At 42.2% G+C, this 23,004-nt stretch overlaps 1 protein-coding gene and 1 long non-coding RNA gene across 2 annotated transcripts in view; both read right to left on the minus strand.

The window, feature by feature from the left end:
- Positions 1 to 6,690, minus strand: part of SPRED1 (sprouty related EVH1 domain containing 1) — a 96,186-nt gene extending 89,496 nt beyond the window's left edge. The window contains exon 1 of the mRNA XM_060175158.1: positions 5,738 to 6,690. Within this exon, the coding sequence (XP_060031141.1) occupies positions 5,738 to 5,769 (32 nt within the window). The 5' untranslated portion in view covers positions 5,770 to 6,690. The remainder of the gene's footprint in view (positions 1 to 5,737) is intronic.
- A 6,968-nt stretch (positions 6,691 to 13,658) lies between these two features.
- LOC132533457 (uncharacterized) lies at positions 13,659 to 21,157 on the minus strand. Its single transcript, XR_009545350.1, has 2 exons — positions 21,061 to 21,157; positions 13,659 to 13,814 (listed from the first exon to the last, which is right to left on the minus strand). It is a non-coding gene; the product is annotated as an uncharacterized LOC132533457 (long non-coding RNA).
- Between the last annotated feature and the right edge of the window lie 1,847 nt (positions 21,158 to 23,004).

The following is a 23,004-nucleotide window of genomic DNA, read 5'->3' on the forward strand; positions in this document are numbered from 1 at the left end:
CCAATTTATGATATTGTGTAAAGTCAATACTAGAGAAATAACAGTTATCTCAGAAGTACCTTTAATGCTGCTATCACTTGTTAGTATTTCCTTTAATTATGATGACAAACAAGCTTCAGTAAAAAAATTAGTAAAAACATAAATTCTAAGAACCCTATGTCTAAAGAAACTTAACACCTATCATCCATTACTAATGTTTTAACAATAACAATGAAATGTGTTTAAACAAACATATTTCAAACCATTTGGAGTGCCACAAAGTCATCTCAGAAATTTGTAACACATTCGGTTCTGGACTGTAAAGTGAGATGCAGCTATGGCACCAGACTTTTTTTTTTTTTTAAAGACAGACACACCTGCAGCTCGAACCGGGATCCTTAAGCCGGTCTTGTGCAAAGCACCACCTGCACTTAACCCCTTGTACTACCACCCGACTCCTTGCCCTTGTTGTTTTATTGTTGTGGTTATTACTGTTGTTGTTATTGATGTCCTCGTTGGGCATCAGACTTTTAAATAGAGAATGCTCAATCTAAATATTGAAGAATGAAAAAGTCTTGAGGCCCAAGAGAAGCCACAGTGGGTAAAGTATAACATACTGAAGCACCAAGTCCCAAGTCTAATCCCCAGCATTACATGTTGAAGGGATGCTCTGATTCAACATGTCGAAGGGATGCTCTGATTCAATCGTTCCCTCTCTCCCCCGCATGCATGGTGAGACTAAATGAAGACTTAGCTTTGGCATTTCTTCATCAAAGGCATTATTCATCAAAGTAAAGCATTAAAATGATGTTACCCTGTTAGTACATGTCTCTTAAAACTAAACGGGAATTGGTGTTTAAGTCCAATAGCTTTTTACTCACTGATTCATAGAGGCCATACTTATTTTCTTAGGGACACAACAAAATTCTCCATTTGTGATGTATATATTATCAAAGACTGGCTGATATTAAGCACAAAAAAGACTCAACACAATTTGCTTCTATTTTTTTAAATTTTATCTTGGTTTCTCAAAATGAATGGTTCATCATTCTACCAGCACTCTACTAAAAGTTCTCATTTGCTTAGAGAGGTCAAAAGTAACAGTATTAACCAACTGCCATATATGTATTACAAATCTAATGACTGGCAACATGTTTACCACTGTACATTATTTAGGGTAATTTACACAAGAGGACATAATGATGTTCCATTCAAATCCCTTTGTTTACAAGTGAACAAACAAAGGTACATAAAGGTCACCACACAGCCAAACCACAGAATAATTCGTGACAACTAGGACAAAAACAGATCTTCATTTTATGTCCAGTCATGCTGACATAGTAGATCACTTAGTGCACCTGCTTTGTCTTGCACATAACCCAAACTTGACTCTGGCCCCCACAACACTGAGGGGAGCTTTGATAATGCGGTGCCTTTCATTTCTCCCTTCCCTTCCCTTTCCTATCTGTTGGAAAAAGCCCACAGCAGTGAAGCCCCAATGATGACCAAAAAAAAGTTGGAAAGAGTAAAATAATTTTTTGTATATATATTTTACCCTATTTTTAAACTGGAACTTGAAATTCTGGTTGCCCAGAATCAATCTAAGTTGCTTTACAAAAATATTTTATCAATCTGCACATTCTATTGAGTGAAATGAGAAACAAGATCTAATTCCCACCTTCAAAAAATTTCTTTCAAGAAACAGGCATTTTGAGATAGGCATTTTTCTTTTCTAAAGTACGATTTAGAATAACAAATCAACTTAAAAATTTGTATCTCATCTAATTCCATTCTTTGATTATCTGAGGAAAAACAACAGATTTGAATAAAGGGGATAAGTCTAGTTGAAATGCAATGTTATTCTGATATGTCTACCAGTAGTAGACTAAAATTAAAGTTATACTAGATATAATATTGAAATTTGCTGACAAAACAACTCACCTAAGTAGCATACATGCTTAGCCATACATGCTATCCTGGTTCAATCCTGGTCCCCACAATGGAATGGAGGAAGTATAGTACTGGAACACCTCTCCCTCTTTTCTCTCTTTTCCTCCCTCCCTCCCTCTCTCCATTCATCTCTCTGTCTGAAAAAGTCAGCCCTGAGCAGTAAAAGTTCCAGAGACAACAATAATACAACATAGTAATAAAAATTATGTTCTATTAATCACATGAAAATATTTACAATATACTGTTATGATATACCACTAGGCTATCTATTCTATTATGTGTGTAAGAATACACATAATATATGTATATAGAATTTATCACCATAGTAAAAACACAGTAAACAAAACTGTTTCATCAACAACACAGAAAAGGTTTAAGTCATATCAAATGCTAAGATATGCTATCTATCTTATGTGACAGAACTTCAAATAAATTATAACTATGTATTCATCTCAAAGATTTGTTGTACATTACAGAAATAAACTATTATTCTTACATTTTTTAAAACTAACATTTTAATGCAGTCCCAGTTTCTACTTAAGGTTGAAAACAGACTTTCACTAACCTTCCCCAAGTCTCACATTGCATAAGACAAATTACACACAAAATTCTCCACTAATTCCTGATTAAACATATACTCACAATTAATATGACAACTACCTCTCAACTCTAATTTCACGTAACAGACCGTACTAGGTGATTTCAAAATGAAGTTTCTGGAAGCCATGCCGAATTTTACCACAACGGCTACCCAGAATAGGTTAAGAGTTTCTCAAAATACAGTAATCTTCATTATTTAACATTATAGAAATAAACTATTATTCTGAAATAGAGGGAATTATTTTTAAAACTAAAATTTAGGGAGTTGGGCGGTAACGCAGTGGTTAAGCGCAGGTGGCAAAGCACAAGGACGGGCGTAAGGATTTCGGTTCGAGCCCTAGGCTCCCCACCTGCAGGGGAGTCGCTTCACAGGTGGTGAAGCAGGTCTGCAGGTGTCTTTCTACCTTTCTCTCCCTATCCTCCCCTCCTCTCTCCATTTCTCTCTGTCCTGTATTATATAACAACGACGACATCAATAACAACAATCATAACTACAACAATAAAACATCAAGGGAAACAAAAGAGAAAATATTTTTTTAAAAACTAACACTTTAGGGAGTCAGGCAGTAACGCAGCGGTTAAGCGCAGGTGGCAAAGCACTAGGATCCAGCATAAGGATCCAGGTTCGAGCCCCTCCCCCAGCAGGGGAGTCGCTTCCCAGGTAGTGAAGCAGGTCTGCAGGTGTCTTTTTCCCCCTCCTCTCTCCATTTCTCTGTCCTATCCAATAACTACAACGACAACAAAAAGGGAAAATTAACAAATATTTTTTTAAAAAAACTAACATTTTAATGCAGTCACAGTTTCTACTTAAGGTTGAAAACAGACTTTCACTAACCTTCCCCAAGTCTCACATTGCATAAGACAAATTACACACAAAATTCTCCACTAATTAAGGTTAAAATAAGGTGAGAAAAACATTCAATTCTTAAGAACAGTCTCTACTGTCATTAAATTTCTGTTGTGACTTTTAAGAACAAAGAAAAAATATTTAAAGATGAAAATAAAATCAGATCACAGGGCAATTATAGACTATGCTAAATACAGCCTAAAGTGTATCTGCTACAATCTAGCTCTTCTTTCTAATATACACGACTTAAATAATAGTCACATTACATACTAATGAGACATGTAAAAAATTAGGAAAAAAATTACTCAAAAGATGTTCAAACTTTGTTAGGATAATGCATGTTGGTTCTAATAACTGATAATCAGATGAACTCGATACCTTTTAAAGTACAACACTCAGCAGTCTGTTCCAACGAAGAGTTTTTTGTGTATATAATGTGAAAGATTAATACAAATTATTCCTGTCCTACTAAAACAAAGCACAGGTACTAAGAAATGACTTACCATCAAAGCAGGGTAAATTTGTGAAACCGAATTCTAAAAGACTGATGAGGTAATTTCCAAGTCATCCCACACCAATTTTTATAAGGCATTTTCCCCAGCACCAATTGTCTGGGCGTCCCAAACATTCACATCACTGGGATGAAAACTCTAGCAATACTGTTAACTCATTTTCAGTGTTAACATCTGCATCAAAAATTTGCACTTTCAGTTTGTCCTTGTCAAGTACTGCCAAAATAAATCACTAAGAAACAGCGCGTTTCAGGCAAGACTTTACAATACTCTCACTAGCTAGCGGACTAGGAGTTACTGGGTGTTTTCCTTTAATATGACCTTGAGTCTATGCCCACCTTTGAGATGGCACTTGACATCCAGCCCCAATCTGGCGCCTCTGCAAGCAGCATGAAGCCTTTCCCTCCACAGCACGGTGGCCAGCAGCCTTTCCTCACTCGCGCGCCCAGCAGTCCGGCCGCTGCAGGCTGCGACGCCAACCGGCCGTGTGAATGGACCGCCAGGTATTTATGAATGGAGGCGGTCACGTGGCGCCGGCACCTCCCCGAGCCCGCACTCCCCGCAGCGCCCTGTCAACACTTGCCCCGCCAGGGCCGCGGTCAGGGCGCGGGGCCGCTACTCCCGCTGTCGACAGCGAAGAAGCTGCGGTGCACAGGCTGCCCGGCCTCAGCTCTTTCCCCACGAGAGAGCCTCGCGCCAAGTCCAACGTGATGATGTTTAATTATTATGTTTTTTTTATGAATGAAGCGTGTGCTATGCAAATGAGGGCGATTCACAAAAAAAGCCTAGAACATGGCGGCCCCAGCTCGTGGAGCCTCCCAGGGCGACCGCAGCGCCCCCACCCGCCGCCGGACGCCGGATCCGTCCGGCCTCCACACTAGCCATTTCTATTAAAAAAAAAAAAAATTAGAAGAAAAGGAAAGGCTGCCTTGAGGAATGTGATTTACTTAAAGGAATGCACCCTAGGACCAGTCGGAACTCAGTTAACTCTCAGCATTCCCCTAAAAGAAACAAAGCTTAATTACAAAAAAAAAAAAAAAAAAAAAAGTCATCTTCTGTCCGGAATTCCACCCGTTCTCAGCAGAAATCCTCCCCTCCCTCCCCCACTCCCGAACCCCTTTCCTCCCCGCAGCTGTTCCATTACAACCACTGTAAAAAGCCAAGTATCCGGCCTGCACAGCCCAAATAAACAGAAACCTGTGAATGAAGGCGCCGCCGTGCTCGGCGGCGTAAATATGGTCAATTCCACAGAAACGCTGGGTCTCAGTGATGCGGGCGGAAGAGCATTCCCGGTCCAGCAGTCACCAAGGCGTAACACCACAGCTTCACGTCGCCCACTCCGGGTGTTCTCAGTGCCACCAAATTATCTCTTAAAAAATCTCTCCCTGCTCCCCTTCTTAGAAAAAAAAAATCTCACAGGTCACAAGTTTAAAAGAGAGGGGCGGTGGGAGGCTTAATCGGTATTTCAGAGTCATTGACTCATCGAATTAAGCATTGAAGCAGTTTGCTGCTACAGGAGATGCTCCCACACGCTCCTTGGCAAGATGAAGATTCAACGAGGGAGCTGGCTGGGGGTGCAGCTGCCCCGCGTGCTAAAGTGAGAAAGGCCAGAGCCGAGGTCTCCCCGAACCCTGGGCTCGTTTCTACCCTGCCTGCACCCGTGCACTCGACTGGCGCCCCCACCCCTGCGCGAGCGCACACTCCCCCCCCCAAAGAATGCAACTAGATGTGCGGGGCGGGGGGCGCCGCCGTTCACCAAAACGGCTCCAGAAAGCAAATGAGCGGAGCAGGGCGGGACAGGCCGAGCGCCCCGGCTGCACCTGGCTCCTCGAGGCGAGGAGGGACTTACTCGTTGTCAGCAGCTGCCGTCTCCTCGCTCATCTTTCCCTCACCGCGGTCCGATCCGGAGATGGAGGAGCGACAGCAAGCGCAGAAGCAGCAGCAGCTCCGCTGGGCAGGCGGCGGCCGAGGGGGCGCGGGGGCAGCGGCTCAGGGGCCTCACCATGGTGGACGCCTCACCCAGCGCGGGGCCCCCCCAGCCGGGAACTCCGGCCACCCCCGCAGGGGGGCGGCGGCGACGCCCTCCGCCGTGGCTACCCCGCCGCGAGACCCAAGGAGGCCGGGGGCTCCGGGCTGTGCAGGCGGGTGTGCGTGCGAATGGCCGGGCCGGTCGGGCACCACTCGGGGTCCGCGGGGCGGGGGCCCTCAGGGGTGCGGCGAGCAGGTCGCTGGGCTCCGCTCGCTGGGGGCCGGCGGGGGCGTGCCGAGCCCAGGCTCCGGGCGGCGGCGGCGCGGTCCTGCCCGAGCTCTGCCCACCATCTCCCGCCGCGCCGCCTGCTCAGCCCCCCGCGGCCGGGCGGCCTCGGGCGCGAGCCGGGCCGGGCGAGCGGCCTGGCGGCGGCGGATTCCTCCAGACACGCTCCGGGCGGGAGGAGGGGCGGCGGGCGGGTCGTACAGGAGCGAGCTGCGCCCGCAGGGAAGCAGCTAGAGAGCGGCCGCAGGTCCCCGGCCAGCCAGCGGCGGGCAGCGGCGCGGCGGGCCGGCTCCTCACGCCTGCCGGAGGGGACCAGCGAGGGGAGCGGCGGAAGCGCTCGCGCCGTCCGCTCCTTCCGCCACCGCTGCCGCTCCGAACCGGGGGCGCCCGCGGGAGCTGGACGAGAAGTAGTCCCTGGCGGCTTCTCTTGGACGCCAGCTCCACGCGAGAGCCAGCGCGGGCACGGGGTGAGGCAGCTGAGCGGCGCGCTTGGGCGCTGAGGGTGGGTGAGAAGCGAGGCTCAAAGCGGCGGCCACCGGGACGAATCACTGCAACTCCCAAGTCGTGTGCAGCAGAGCAAGTTTCGGGAAGTAGTCCCCTCCTCCCACCGTTTCCCAAACCGTGGCGGCGGCGCCGAACGGGGGAAGGGAGGAGACGGAGAGGCGGAGGGATACGGTCGGTCCGCGCGGTTGTGCGTGCGCGCGCTCCAAACTCTTGGCACGCCGCGCAGGGGGGAGGGGGTGCGCCGCTCTCTGGGAGCCGCCTGCGGGGCTGCATTGTTACGGCGCGCGGCTCCTTGGACTACGCTGCCGAATATGTGGGCCCTTTGCACCGTTTGGCTGGAATGGCCGTGTGCACGAGGAAGGGACTCACAGGCCGACCTGTCCGCCATGCGTGCGTGCGTGTGTTTGTGTTTTCCTCGCAAAAGAATGGAGCTAGCATGAGTTCGTGCTGAGTTGGTGGGGGTTGGAGGGAGGGGATTGTACAAAGACAGCTCCGCCTGCTGTCCCTCTGCTTGCGTCGCTGCAGTCCCCCAGCTGCATGCATGCGCAGCGGGTGTGTGTGTGTGTGTGTGTGTCAGTCGGAGAGTTTAATGCCCTGAGTTCTTGCTGCGCCGTGGGGTGTGCAGTACTGGGCATTCATCTCCGAAAGCCGAAGTGGTTTGTTAATGGAGAACGACTTCCATTGAAGCCTGAGGTAGGCGTGTTCACTTGAATCTGGCGCAGCCAGCAGCACAGGAAGTAACTCCCGCTGCGAGCGTGGTTGCATAACTCTAGCTCAGGAGATGTTTCGGTGATCAGCACTGACTGCACTGAAAGGAGGTGGAATAGTTCTTGCCTAGGCAACTGTCATGTTTACATTATTGAGAGGACTCTTAATCATTTATCACAGAAGGTTTTAGCACCAGACTTGCTGGGAGTGGCAGACTAGAAGTTAAGCTCCTAGCTCTGCAAATTCTCTTTATCTCTTCTCTACCTAGAAAGCCAAACCTCTACATGATCCGCCCTAAGGAAACCCAATCCCAAACGCTCCTGAGTTTCTGCAGCCTGAGAGTGAAATACTCAAAACAGTTGAGAGGTAGAATAATTCCTGGAGCCGAAACAAGTGCAAGAAGACAGGACAACATCTGCCATTCCTCTGCAGGAAGTTTTAGGATTGCTGTTCTCAAGAATGCGCACTGAGACCAAGTGGTGGTGTGGCAGCTAGCTGAGCACACTTGTAACGTTTTGCAGGAATCTAGGTTCAAACCCTCGTCCCACCCTCTCCTTCTCCCTCTTCCTCTCCCTCTCCTCCCTCTCGCATATCAAATAAAAAGAATAAATTTAAGAACTGCATACTGGCTTTGCATATAATAAGATCAAATTAAATATTTGGCAAATGAATAAAGGTGCTCCACCACTCATCCCCGAAACACATCCCATTGGTTTCTGAGGTTCCTTTATATGACTGCATCCTGTCTCATTGAAGTAATGACTTTACTCAGAGGGACAGTGTTCAGATCTTATAAGTTTGCCAACTAACTGTGTGTTAGTAGTGATCTACTCGCTTGTGGATGCTTGGCAATTCAGTTTTGTTTCAAGTTCCTTCATTTATGTGTTTGCACATTGCAGCTCTGAGCTTTCTCATATATGCAATCCTATTTTTGTTTCCAGGCTGCCTTTTTCATTTAGTTTCTTTTGTGTTTGATTTTCTTACTAGAGTACCCCTCAACTATGGCCTATTGCTGATGCTGGGACTCAGACCTGGGGCCTATAATATACTGGTCCTGTGGCCATCACTGTGTTGTCTCTATAATCCTCTTTTTATTTCAAAGAGACAGGAGAGTCACCTGCATTGCACTGCTCATAGAATTCCTCTGGTGTCATAGTACAGCCCTATGGAGTTGAGGTTCAAATCCTGGGACTTGAGCACGGGAAGGAATGAGCACTGTTTGAACACTCTGTCTGTCTCTCCATCCCTCAAAGAAGAAAAAAAAAGTATAGATTTTATTATTTTGCCACCAGGGTTATTACTGGTGCTCGGTGCCTATATAATTCCACCGTTGTTCCCAGCAGCCAGCCTTTCCCTTTCCTTCCTCTCTTTCTCTTTTGTTTTTATATATTTATTCCCTTTTGTTGCCATTGTTGTTTTATTGTTGTAGTTATTATTGTTGTTACTGATGTCATTGTTGTTGGCTAGGACAGAGAGGAGGGGAAGACAGAGAGGAGGAGAGAAAGATAGACACCTGCAGACCTGCTTTAATGCTTGTGAAGTGACTCCCCTGCAGGTGGGGAGCCCCGGGTTTGAGCCGGGATTCTTATTCTGGTCCTTGCACTTTGCGCCATGTGCGCTTAACCTGCAGCGCTACCGCCAGACTTCCCCTCTCTTTCTCTTTTAGACAAAGGGTGAAAAGGAGAGAGTGGAAGAGAGACACTTGCAGCACTGTTCCACTATTTATGAAGCTTCCCCCCTACAGGTGGGGACAAGGGAGACTTCAGTTTGGTCCTTTCAACACTTGCACTAATGATAAGTGGGTGAACCACCTAGTCTCAGAAATAGAGATCTTGAGAGGGGCCTAGCAGAGAAGTGACAAAAGGAACAATCCTTTCTCCACCTTTCTCCATTCTCAAGCTGCCTGCTTCAACAGTTCCCTGGGGACAGAGAGTGATGAGGAAGAGTAAACCTATGATCAACAGAGTTATTAATGGGACTGATAACTGCCTTTTCAGTGCTATGCCAGCTACTTGGTCCTTCTTGACTCTTGGTTGTCTTCTCCCTGTTTGCAGCATGAAGCTGTCTTGACTAACACTGTGAAATAAGGGTCCCCTCTAGCTTCCTATGGTCATCTGAACACTACTGCATTCCAGCCATTCACATGCATTGTTGTTGCATTGAAAAACTCTGCAGATATTTGTATAAACTGAGGAACCCACAGAGGATCCTGCAGTGATAACACTCTTAAAAAGTACACAAAAATCCACATACGCATTTCCACTTCAAAAAATATTGTTAATCATGCCCCTTAGCAGATTAGTATTAAAATTTTATATCTACAAACTGTGGTTTATGTATGCCTACATCAAAGAAAACTATTAATGGATGATTTTTTTTCTCTTTTGGTAATATAACAAGTCTCTTGGCAAATGTGCAGCTGCCTCTCAACTGAATTACTAAATGGTAACCATGCTTCCAAAGAGTTTCCTTGCCTCTGGCTTGAGTTCATTCTCCCACACCAGGGTTTCCATGTTCTCCCCAACTCAGACAAAGTGTAAAGGATCAGTAGGGCTATTTTATTTTGTTCCCAGAGGATGGCAATTGTTGGTCTGGTAGTATCCGGTGAGTGTGAAATCAGTTTACTTTGAGTGCTATAAACTGCCTTTTACAGGAAGTTTCCACAAGATTACAAGGGAAACGAGCAGTATGCGATTTCCTTTATTCTCAGTGTAATCTTAGCAGGGAGGATGCTTAGTAGGCCCCAGACTACTAAATAAAATACTCCTCCCCCCTCCCATCATTCTTCCAAATGGCTTTGGCATGCTCTTTCTTTGAAGGTTTTATCCCATTACAACAAACATGAAGGGTTGGAATGTCTTACAAAAGATTTCCAGTGCTGTGAGCATGCAGCATAAATTTAGGTACAAAAGAACCCATAGGGGTCCTTAGATTTTATTTTATTTTATTTTATTAAATATGACATCTGGCTTCCCTTTGAATGGCGGTTAGCTAATTGTGTAGTACTGTAAACCTCAAAAACCCTTCAGAAAGCAAACTTCCTACCAAACACCTTGACTCATTACATACTGTTAACAGCTCCAGTGAAGAGATTTAAGAGGCAGAAGTCAGAGAGGTTGGGGGCTCAGAGGTCACACATTAATGAGGACATGGCTAGAGTTCAAATTCAAATCTTCTGCTACAAAAGTGTGTGTGTGTATTCTAGTTAGGTTCTCCAAATGGGCTACTTGGTGAACTTCTTTCTATTTCAAGTTGCTTCTACTGTGAATAATGAACCACACATTAAATAGAAACTGGAATCCCTTGACTGCTATCAATTACCTGGTTGGATCTTAGGTATATAAATGCCCTCATATCATCCATTCTCAGAGTGTCATCTGTAAACCTCTGAAATCTCTTTTGGTTTTTTTTTTGTATTCTTGTTTCTATCAAGGCAAAAATGCTGAAGATAAAGTACCATGAGAACGAAATCTCCAGGCTATTCCTCAACCTTCCACCTATTTAAATATGTTACCCCTTGCAACTGATAAAGCACACAAGATACTATGTTTGAAGATCTTGCTTGAACTCTTGATTTCCACCTGTAATGGGGAAACTTCATGAGTGATGGAGCAGTCAGCAGATATCTCCATCCCCCCCATCTCTCTGTCAATATCATAATAAAAAAAGAAGGGTTACCCCTTTTGCCAACATCAGTCTTCATATCCACTGGAGAATATCTGTTTGCTACCCTACAATAAGCCACTGGATGTTTATACAACTAGCTTGTGCTCAGTGATATATTTTTCGGAAGTTATTCATTGTACAGAAACTTTTGATTTATTTGAGATATTTCCTAATCTATACATACATACTCTAAGAAAACAATTTTTTATATTATATACTTTGCTGTGATTTCAAACTCAGGACTGAAAGCCCAAGGATGTTGATCCTGCTTCTTTTCTTATGCATCCCAATGTAGTTTTCACTGGGGCTTCCATTTTTCTCTTTCTAAATGTATGTGTCAGTTATATATTGGGTTGTCAGAAAAAAGTTGTGGTGACTTTTGTATAGAAAAACAGGAAAAATTGTGACAACTTTTCTAACAATTCACTACTAGATATATTCTGTAGTATATATTCTGAATACCAAAGTAAAGAAACTGGGGCTTTGCTTTCTTAGATCCCTTTTACTTCTCCCCAAATAGTGTACATACCCTATTTTATTCTCTTTTTAATGTAATTGTTTTTATATTTTTTTAATTATTTTTATTTTTTTATATTTTACTTATTATTTAATAAAGAGAGAAATTGAGATGGGTGGGGGAGAAAGACACCTGAAGCCCTGCTTCACTACTCATGAAGCTTTCCCCTGCAGGTGGGGATCAGGGACTCAAACCCGGGTCCTTGTGTATTGTAACATGTGCACTCAATCAGGTACACCACCACCTGGCCCCTAATTTAAGTTCTTTAATATAGAGACAAAGTGAAAGAGACCACGGTATAGAAGCTTTCTCCAGTGCAGTGGGAACTAAGCTTAAACCTGGGATACATACTTGGCAAAGGAGAACACTATCCAACTGAGCTATTTCACCAATACTATATCACATTCTCTTGACATGAGCTGCCAGTTGCCCCCCCCCAAATATGAAAGATCATATGAATATGAGTCTCCATGTGCCATTAAAAACAATAATTTTTAGTGGGGAAATAGCATAATGGTTATGCAAAGAGGCCTGAGGCTCCAAAGTCCCAGGTTCTGAATTGAACTGCACCACCATAAGCCAGAGCTAAGCAATGCTCTGATAAAAAACAAACAATAACAAAAAAACACAAAACTATAACTTTTAAACACACAAAATAATGTTAATTTTACAATTGATATGTAATATATGCCAATATAATGATATAGTTAATGTTAATATGAAGAAACCTTCAGGATTAATCAGTTGCCTCAAATAATATTTATTTAAATAGACAGATTGTATGGTCTTTCTCTAAAGAACAATGCAAAGACATAACTTAAAAGGCAAAAATACTAGCCTACTTTTATTTATTTTAGTCTCCATTTTATTTTACTACAGCACTACTCAGCTCTGGTTTTATGATATTGTTACTTTAGAGCCTCAAGCATGACAGTCTTCTGCATAGCTGTTATGCTATCTTCCCAGCCTTAGTGTGACTTTTTTGTTCATTCTAATATCAAATATATATATATATATATATATATATTCTGTAAAAACTTAGAACCACATCAAAAAGCAGTACAAAATAAAGTGAGAACTCTAAATCTACTTGCCTCGAAGGTACCCACTACTAACAATTTAGAATATTTGAGGGTCTAGTGGTGGATCACCCAGTAGAGTGTACATGCTACCATGTGCAAGCCCCGGGTCCCCACTTGCATGGAGGAAGCTTCAGAAGTAGTGGAGTGGTACTTCAGGATGTCTGTTCTTTTCTTTCTCTCTCTCCTCCCATCTTCCCCTATCAGAAAGAAAGAAAAGGGGGAAGAATTACTGCCAGGACCAGTGATGCCGTGTAGGTACCTAACCCAGCAATAACCCTTGTGACAAAAAAAAAAAAAGAAAAAAGAAATATATATATATGTATATGTAACTTGAGACCCACATCTAAATTATTGCATATACTCACATAATAAAATTTGTTTTACATAATCTATCTCCTTTTTAATGTACAATAATGAGAGCTTATCAGAGAAACTACCTATACCTAATACAGAAATAATTTAGTCCAAGCCTTTCATGAAACAGATGAGATGATGAAAATGAAGCTGAGAACACCAGTTGAGGGCCTGGTTGAGCACACATGTTACAGTGCATAAAGACCCAGGTTCGAGCCTCAGGTCCCCACCTGCAGAGGGAAAGCTTTGCAAGTGGCGAAACAGGGCTGCAGATTTCTCTCTGTCTCTCTATCACTCCCTTCCCACTAGATTTCTGGCTATCTCTATCTAATAAATAATGATGATAAAAAAAAACACCAGTTGACCAAGACTCATGTGAAAGCCAAAGTTGGCTTCCAGGTGCCCTGAGTACATTCCTTTCTTCAACAGACTTATACTTCACTATGTTTCAGAGCTGGTTTCAGGTGTACAAGTTGGTCACAGCAGTCATGAAGTCTTTGTCCTGTTTCTTAGGTCATACAGGTTGTCTTCTGATCACCTTTCAAAATAGTGTTCTTTTCATTCCTCTTTCTGAATATCTTTATTGAAAACTCTCAGAAATGACCTATTCATTCTGCCTCTTTATTTCTTTCTCACATTCTGATTGATAATGAAATCTTTCATTTTTTTATTATTTTATTGAAGGATTATTGGTTTACAATACAGTAGTGCACTTGTTGACACATGAATGCAGTCTTTCATTTCCTCATGGTAGGTGGACATTAGCTTTTATCTTTTTATTTTTCCCCAACCAGGGTTATCACTGAGACTCGGTGCCTCCATGACTACTACTTCTGATGACCTGTTTAAGAGACAGTGAAAGTCAGAGGAGGGGGTAGGGGAGAGAGAGAGGTGAGACACCACCACACTGTTCCACTACTCATGAAGCTTCCACTCTACAGGTCCAGGGGCTGAGAGCTTGAAACCAGGTTCCTACGAATGGTGATGTGTATGCTACATGGGGTGAGCCATCACCTGGATCCCTTTACCATTAAGATTTTAAATCCACAGGAGTGATGGTTTTGATAGACACCCGGTCGCAAAATACACAAATAGCATACAAAATCAAGACATTCAAAAGAATAGGGAATATTTTCACAGGCATCAGGCACATTTTATATGGAAAGGGAAAAGTAAACACCTTCATTTAGTAGTTATCTTGTATATTTTCCATTTTGCCTAAAGGGAGAAAATTTTATAGGTGAAGATTGCAAATGGGCTCCCAACTTTGTGATGACTGAGGTTATACAGTATTCTTTCTCTGTCTCTCTTTTAAACTGCTCAGAGAACTGCTCAGACCTAGCATAGAATGGTGTTGAGATATAAACCTAGCACCTCAGATCCTCAGGCATGAGGATCTGTTTGAATAGCCACTATAGCTCCTTGGTTCAAAGATGGGATCCCAGTGCATGATATGGAGAAAGACTTCAGTGGATGGTGAAAGAGGTATGAAGACAATGTATTATGGGGAGTGAAGAAATTGTACTCATGCCAATCTCACTACTTCTATTCAACATAGGCCTAGAAGTCATTGCCATTGCAATCAGGCAAGAAACAGATATTAAAGGAACCAAATTGGAAAGGATGAAATTAAATTATCATTTATTTATTTAAAGATGATATGCTGTTATATTTACAGGACCCTAAAAATGCTGCCAAAATAAACTGCTAGAAATCAATAAATTCAGTAAAGTGTCAGGTTACAAAATCAATACTCATGAATCTGTGACATTTCTTTATACAAAAGATGGACCAGAGGAAAGGGAACTCAAGGAAACAATCCTATTTACAGTTGAATCCAAAAAGATAAAATATTTAAGAATAAATCTAATAAAGGAGGTAACGAACCTTTTCAAGGGGAGTTGGGTGGTAGCGCAGTGGGTTAAGCGCACATGGTAAAAAGCGCAAGGACTGGTGTAAGGATCCTGGTTTGAGCCCCGGCTCCCCACCTGCAGGGGAGTCACTTCACAGGTGGTGAAGCAGGTCTGCGGGTGTCTGTCATTCCCCTCTCTATCTTCCCCTCCTCTCTCCATTTCTCTCTGTCCTATCCAACAACAATGACATCAATAACAACAATAATAACTACAACAATAAAACAACATGGGCAACAAAAGGGAATAAATAAATAAATATTTAAAAATAGAACCTTTTCAAGGAAAACTATGGCATTGTTAAAAGAAATAGAGGATGATGGCACAAAGAAATGGAAGAGCATCTCTTGTTCAGGGATTGGATGAATAAATATCTTTAAAATGGTAATCCTTCCAAAGAAACCTATAAATTCAGGGCAATCCCTATTAAAATCCCAGTGAAATATCTCAAATTGAACAACTTATCCAAAAATTCATGTGGAATTATTTTAAAAAAGAAAAAACATGAATAGCAGAAAAAGAAAAAAATGGAGCTATCACAATTCCTGACTTCAACTCAATTTAAAAAGCAATAGTGGAACAGTGTGGTATTAGAACAAAAATGGACATATGAAACAAAATAAGCCAGAACTAAACCCACACATGTATAGGCACACTATATATGATGAAGTGGCCAAAGCTACCCAATGGGGAAAAGAAAGTCTCTTTAACAAATGGTGTTGGGTGAATTGGAAAACCATGATCACTTCAGATTGTGTTCAGAGACATCAAGTGTGGACTGTCAACCCTCCAGCTTCATTACTCCAGTGAGACCATTCCTAGCTCATAGGACACCTTAATTTCATTTTGAGTGGTGCACTTCCTAACAAAGCCTCAGAACCTAGATAGGGCTTATGTACACATGTATCCATAAGTTGGGGGAAATATATATACCTTAAAGCAATAGCACACAGTAGTTTGCAGTGAGTCAATAAATCCAGCAAGCAAGTAGAAAGAAACCTAAGAAGATGCCATAAAGTACCTAATCAAATAGTTTTTACTTAGACCTAGACACTCTCCTCATCTACTTCCTATTTCACTTCCCTCAGTCACTCCAAAGCTAACCTTGTCAGACAAAGCAAGGACTGCAAAAGTTGAATAAGGGCAAGAGACTGGCATACTTTAATGATGACTCTTTAGTCACTACGAGGCTACCCCATCACCTGGGGCCCTAGTGAAGGAGTCCTGGGATTCCCACACAGACATGATGGGCCTAGACCTCTAACAGATCCCTCTCTTCACTGCCACTGATTATGTCCATCAGGAACAACAACATAATGGAACCCTTTGTGGGCCCCTACAGGATCTTGCACTCAATGTGAATCAACAATGGTAAGGACTGCCCCATTCTCTGAAGGGAGGGTGGGTAACATACTCTACCACTTGAGGAAGATAGGTCCTGAAATTAGTGCAGCCTGGAATGTTTCTAGCATGACCACAGAATGTGAACTCAGACCTATAGGGATGCAGAGGTTACATAGGCTCCTGTGCTGAATATGGACCCCAGATCAAATCGATGGGGTTTACAGTTAATAATATTTATATACTTTCCCCATATTTGGGAGCTACTCTCTTCTCTGATCCAGCTTTCTAGTCTTTTTTCCGACTATGACACCATCTCCCCTGACAATACCTTTGGTCCATCTGCATGTTAGCTGTCAGACTCAGGCAAAAACTAGTAAAGCCACTTGGAATATACCTAAAATAGACCTACTAGCTTTTTCTTTTATTTTTTTAATATTTATTTTATTTATTCCCTTTGTTGCCCTTGTTGTTTTATTGTTGTAGTTATTGTTGTTGTTGTTGTTGTTGGATAGGACAGAGAGAAATGGAGAGAGGAGGGAAAGACAGAGAGGAGAAGAAAAAGACAGACACCTGCAGACCTGCTTCACCGCCTGTGAAGTGACTCCCCTGCAGGTGGAGAGCTGGGGCTCGAACCGGGATCCTTATGCCAGTCCTTGTGCTTTGCGCCACCTGCGCTTAACCCGCTGCACTACAGCCCGACTCCCACCTACTAGCTTTTTCTAAGATAGAGACCCCCAAATATTCATCTGCAATATTCTTGCCTTTAGGTCCATGACTAGTCAGCAACTTGTTCTGCTTTATACCTTAACTCTTTTCAGCCACAGGTTCCAGATGCTACCATGATGCCAACCGGACTTCCCTGGGCAGATGACCCCACCAATGTGTCCTGGAATCCTGTCTCCCCAGATCCCTGCCCCACAAGGGAAAGAGAGAGACAGACTGGGAGTATGGATCAACCTGCCAATGCCCATGTTCAGCAGGGAAACTATTACACAAGCCAGACCTTCCACCTTCTGTACCCCATAATGCAGCTTTCAAGGGAGAGGATTGGATATGGAGTTCTGGTGGCAGGAATTGTGTGGAATTGTACCCTTCTTATCCTATGGTCTTGTCAATATTTCCATTTTATAAATAAAAAATGTTAAATAAATAATTTAAAAAGAAAAATGAAACTAACCTAAAATCATGCACCAAATTAACTCAAAATGCATCAAGGTCTGGATATTAGACCTGAAATTATAGAATATTTAGAATACATTGGTGAAACATTTCAGGAACCTTAACATTAAAGACTTATTTGGAGACTCCATCCCATGGGCAAGAGAAACAAAAGTAAGAATGAACAAATGGGACTATATCAAATTGAAAAGTTTCTATACATCAGAAGAAAATTTCATAAGGATAACCAGGAAATTCAGCAATTGAGAAAACATATTTTCACACTACACTTCAGACAAGTGATTGATATCAAGCATGTATAAAGAACTCATGCAGCTCAAAAACCAAGCAAACAAAAAACAAACAGCCAATAAAAAAATGGGCAGAAGATATGAATAAACAGTTTCATAAAGAGGAGATATACATGGCCCACAAACATATACAGAAGTGCTCCAATTCATTCATCACCAGATAAATGAAAATTAAAATCACATTGAGATTCGACCTCACACCTGTAAGAAGGCTCCACCCTTTATAGAGAAGATAAATATTTGGGAGGATGTGGAAAGAGGAACTTTGCTACATTGCTGGTGAGAATGCAAATTAGTATAGCTATTATGGAGAACAGTATGGAAAGTCCTTAAACAAATACAATGGAAATAACTTACAATCCAGTAATTCTACTCTTAGGCACTTACCCAAAAGATATAACACTGATTTGAAGGGCTATATGCACTCCCATGTTCATAGTGGCTTAACTCACAATAACAAAAGCTTGGAAACAATCAAAATGCCCTTTGACAGATGACTGGATAAAAACCTTGTGGGACCTATACCCAATGGAGTATTACTTAACAATGGAAAAAGAAAATATTGTGACCTTTGGTCTAAAGTGATGGAATTGTCCTGACTTTCCTGGGCATGTGACTTCACTAATGTATCCTGTAACTTCACCTCACCTAACAAGGGAAAGATAGAAACAGGCTAGGGGTATGGATTGACCTGCCAATGCCCATGTCTAGTAGAGAAGCAATTACAGAAGCCAGAACTTCCACCTTCTGCACCCCCAAAAGAACTTTGGTCTGTATTCCCAGAGGAGGATAAATGATAGGGTAAGATGACCAGAAGACTCTGAACTCTAATTCCATCAGGACCCAGAGAGAGAAGAGATAAAAATGAAGAACATTTGGAAGTAGTAATAGGTGTAGGTGTGACTCAGAAAGAGAAGATGAGACCATCAGAAAAATGGGCAAATATATATAAATATAGATGGATAGTTATAGAAATAATAGTCAACCCATATCTGTGACCTTGGGAGAACTACTATAGCTTCCAATCGAGGGAATGGGGATACAGAGCTCTGGTGGTGGGATAGGTGCAGGATTATACCCCTGTTATAATTTTGTGAATCAATATAAAAGTCACTAAAATAAAAAAAAAAAAACAGGTGCATGAAATTGGAGAAAACTGTTTAGTGAAGGAAATAAGGAAGTAAAGGACTGCTACGGAATGGTTTCATTCATATGCAGAATATAGAGAATTGAACATACGAATGTGAAAGTAAAATGTCAACCTATATCTAAGATGTGGGAGATTTATAGTGGTTATCTCTGGGAGTTGGGATGGGGATGGTGATGGGAGTGTTGAGAAAAAAAGACTATACTGTAAACCATTAACCCCTCAATAAAAAAAATAGTAAAAAAAAAAAAAGTGGGAGTGGAGGCTAGGCAATGTATGGATATCATTTTTAACCCTTACTTTTACATGTCCTTAAAAGGCTTGAAACAGGTGAAACATAAAATCCATTCTAGTTTCAAATGTTCTGTGTTTGTGACAGCAAGGGGTTTCACTCTGCATGCTATAGTGAATAATACTGCATTGTACTATTTGTACATAGTTCTTAAAGGATCTAACTACTTAGTTAAATCAGCCATGTTTCTTTGAAGACAGGATGACTTGGTTTCCTGGTGTTAGCATTATAACTGCTGCATGGTGGTTTTAGAAATACCAACTTAGGTAGCCAAAAAAGATCTTATATGTCTTACATGGATAAATTCCAAATCAATGAAAGAAAAAGGAATGGAAAGGAAAGGCATTTCACTTCTGCTCAGAGAATGCTTTTTGTATGTCTACCTCTTTATTTTAGATCTACTTTAATTTTTTGTTTTACCCGGGCACATAAATCAGTGCATGTTTGGGTTTTGATGATTGGACATTTTTTATCTTGCAGTCCTTAAAAAATTACCTTAAATTCAGCCTTTCTGTACTGCCCTATGTTCCCTTGACTACCAGAGATGGCTTGTTGGAGCCCAGTAGGGACAGCATGTGAAATGTGGCAGTTCCCAGAAGTGGCATCTAGTTCCTATGGCTGGATTCTGGATAGGCATTCCTGGAAGCTAGCACTCAAGAGCACTACTTTTAGCAACAAGAGAAGCTGAGATATGATGCACCAGGAGTCAGGGCACCATGCTGTCTGTATCTTTGAAGTTTCTTGAATGAGCTATGGGATGCAATTGTTTCCTAAACCAATAGCTGATTGCTCATCTTCATGTCACATAGCTGGCAGTTTTCCCATTTAAAATTGACCACAGAGCAAATTCTCTGCATTGTCATTTTGGAAAGGGGCATCAAAAGCCTTAAAAGTACACAAGGGTTCCAATGGTGGCTCACAAGTTGCCATGTGCAATGGTCCAGGTTCAAGCTCCTGGTCCCCACATGCAGAGGGAAGGTTTCATGAGTCATGGAGCAGTGCTGCAGATGTTTCCTTTCTGTCTCTCTCTTCCTCTCTGTTTCTCATCCTCCATCAAAAGGGAAGAAAGGGGGAGAGGATAGCTGCCAGAAATGGTGGAGTCATGCAGGCTCTGAGTCCCAGCAATAACCCCGGTGAGGGAAAAATACACTAAATTCATCTCAGCAGCTTGCCCTCTTAAGCATTTGTCCTGAAACCAGCAGTAGTGTGCTTTCATATTAGTCATATCAAGAAATTAGTGACTTCTTAACCAGTTTATCTCACAAACAACTTCTCTATTATATAAGAACCCATTTAAGTCAAAGCAAGACATTTTTAATGTGTTACTGAGGAATGAAGTGGGGGTCTCAGACTTCCTGACCTAGTTTTTCAAAATTCTATACCTTTAGAGAGACAGATAAAGTGATGTGAGAGATGATGATTCTACTTTTGTCATCTCATCATGAACTAAAAGTATACAGGTACCATTGCCACAGAAATACTTTAGTTGGTACCTATCCTCACTTCCAGAGACAAAAAAAGAGATTTGCTATTCTTAAATTATCTAAATTGAAGACAAGTGTCTGTAGATTTTCTTTTGGAGAGCAGAACTAAGCAAAATAGAATAAAAACAACCCGTCTCCCAAACTGATATTTGTCAGCATTATTTTTCATCATTTCAAATGTTCCTCCTTAAGACTCTTATCATCTAAGTACACCCTTTACCAGGGCCATGTGGTGGCGCACCTGGTTAAGCACACATGTTAGAGTATACAAGGGCCCAGGTTCAATTCCCTGGTTCCCACCTGTAGGAGGGAAGTTTCATGACTGGTGAAGCAGGTCTGTAGGTGTCTCTCTTCCTCTCTTACTTCCCCTGCCCCTCTCAGTTTCTCACTATCTCTATCCAATAGTAAATAAATATATTTTTTAAAAAGAACACCCTTTACCCTCATATTACTCTCCTCCTCCTTCTTCATTTACTCTTACACTTCTTAGTAGGATAACCTAAGAAGCCTTCAGATTAAACTCAATTAGCAAGAGGGAAGGAATTTCCAACTAAGGCCAGAAATCTGTGGGAGGCTGTGTGTCCTGGGAAATAGCCAGCTGCAAAACAAAAGCACAGAAAAGCTGGCTTAATTTGGAGGTGAATATTCTAGGGGAAGAAAGTCTAAGAAAGACTAAAAATTGCAGACTTTTGGGCAAAAATTCTACTTTGCTTATATATGCTGTTGATTCAACGTTTATCTTTTTCTGTTGTCTTTGGGGCTTCACTGCTCCTGGCTTAGTTTTTCATGTACGAAGAAGTGAAATGGACAGAAACAGAGATTGAGAGAGAGAGAGAGATGAGAGACGGAGACTAGGGACCACAGCACCAAAGTTTTCTCCAGTGCAGTAGGGAGTGGGCTTGAACCTGGGTCATGCATATGGCAAAGCAGCACGCTGCCTGGGTAAGCTATTTTGACGGAGCACTTGATTTATTGTCTTTGAAGGTAGTCCTTTGCCTGGTCATCTTTTATTTTCTTTTGTATTCCCTTCAGATTATTTCAATTGTTTCAGACAGTGTTTTGTTGACACTGGTCAGAATAAGAAAGTACAAATAGATATTATGAGCCTGGACCTCTAACAGATCTCTCTCTCCACCATCACTGTTCATCTCCATCAGGAACAACATCGTAAGTTCTCTTGTGGGTCTCTACAGGACCTTGCCCTCAATATAGAACAACAATGGTAGAAACTGCCCCACTCTCCAAAGGAAGGATAGGCCAATATACTCTGCCACTTGAGGAAGAGTAGTCCTGAAATGAGTGCAGCCTAGAATGTTCTTAACTATGACCATGAAATGTGAACTCAGAGAGACAGGGATGCAGAGACTCCACAGGCTCCTGTGCTAAATGCGAATAGACATGGACCTCCAGATCAGATTGGTGGGGTTTACAGTTAATGATAGTTATATAATTTTCACATATTTGGGAGCTACTCTCTTCCCTGATCCAGCTTTCTATTATCATATCCTCAACTCTAATGTCATCTTCCCAGACAAGTTTGAGCCCCTGGTCCCCCTTTGCAGGGGAAAGCTTTGTGAGTGGTGAAGCAGGGCTATAGGTATCTCTCTATCTCTCTCTCTATCTCCCTCTTTCCTCTTGATTTTTGGTTGTCTCTAGCCAATAAATAAATAAAGGTAACATTAAATTAAAAAAAAAAGAACAGTAACAAGTTTGTCTGCTCAAGATAACTCAGTAAATCAATAGCATTGGAGAGGAGTTTAATAAGTATCTATCCATGGTAGCTTCAGTTATTCAGTCTACCCCTCTCTTCCATAAGTGACTAACTATGTATTCAATTTTAATAATATTGAATCAGCTAAACTATATGGATGAACCAAAAATATACTATCAATCAGAGAAAAAGAGGGCTTGTAATAAAAGTCTTACTCCTTTCCAAGTCTTAGAAGAATTTTCATTTTCATTTTTTTTTTTTTTTTGCCTCCAGTGTTATGGCTGGGGCTTCATGCCTGCACTTCGAATCCACTGCGCCTAGAGACCATTTTTCCCCTTTTGTTGCCCTTGTTGTTTACTATTGGTGTTGTCATTATTATTGTTGTTGCTGGATAGGACAGAGAGAAATCGAGTGAGGAGGGGAAGACAGAAGAGGGAGAGAGAAAGATAGACATCTGAAGACCTGCGTCACTGCTTGTGAAGTGACTCCCCCCTGCAAGTGGGAAACCAGATGCTCAAACTGGATCCTTAGGCGGCCTTTGGGCTTTGCGCCATGTGCGCTTAACCCACTGCACTACTGCCTGGCCCCAGAAATTTCATTTTCTAGGTTGAATTATAGATGCACACTAGGAAGGGAAACAGAAAAGTGAAAATAAATACAGATAGATAACCTGT

The sequence above is a fragment of the Erinaceus europaeus genome, chromosome 16, assembly GCF_950295315.1.
Source record: "Erinaceus europaeus chromosome 16, mEriEur2.1, whole genome shotgun sequence".
In the NCBI taxonomy this organism is placed as follows: domain Eukaryota; kingdom Metazoa; phylum Chordata; class Mammalia; order Eulipotyphla; family Erinaceidae; genus Erinaceus; species Erinaceus europaeus.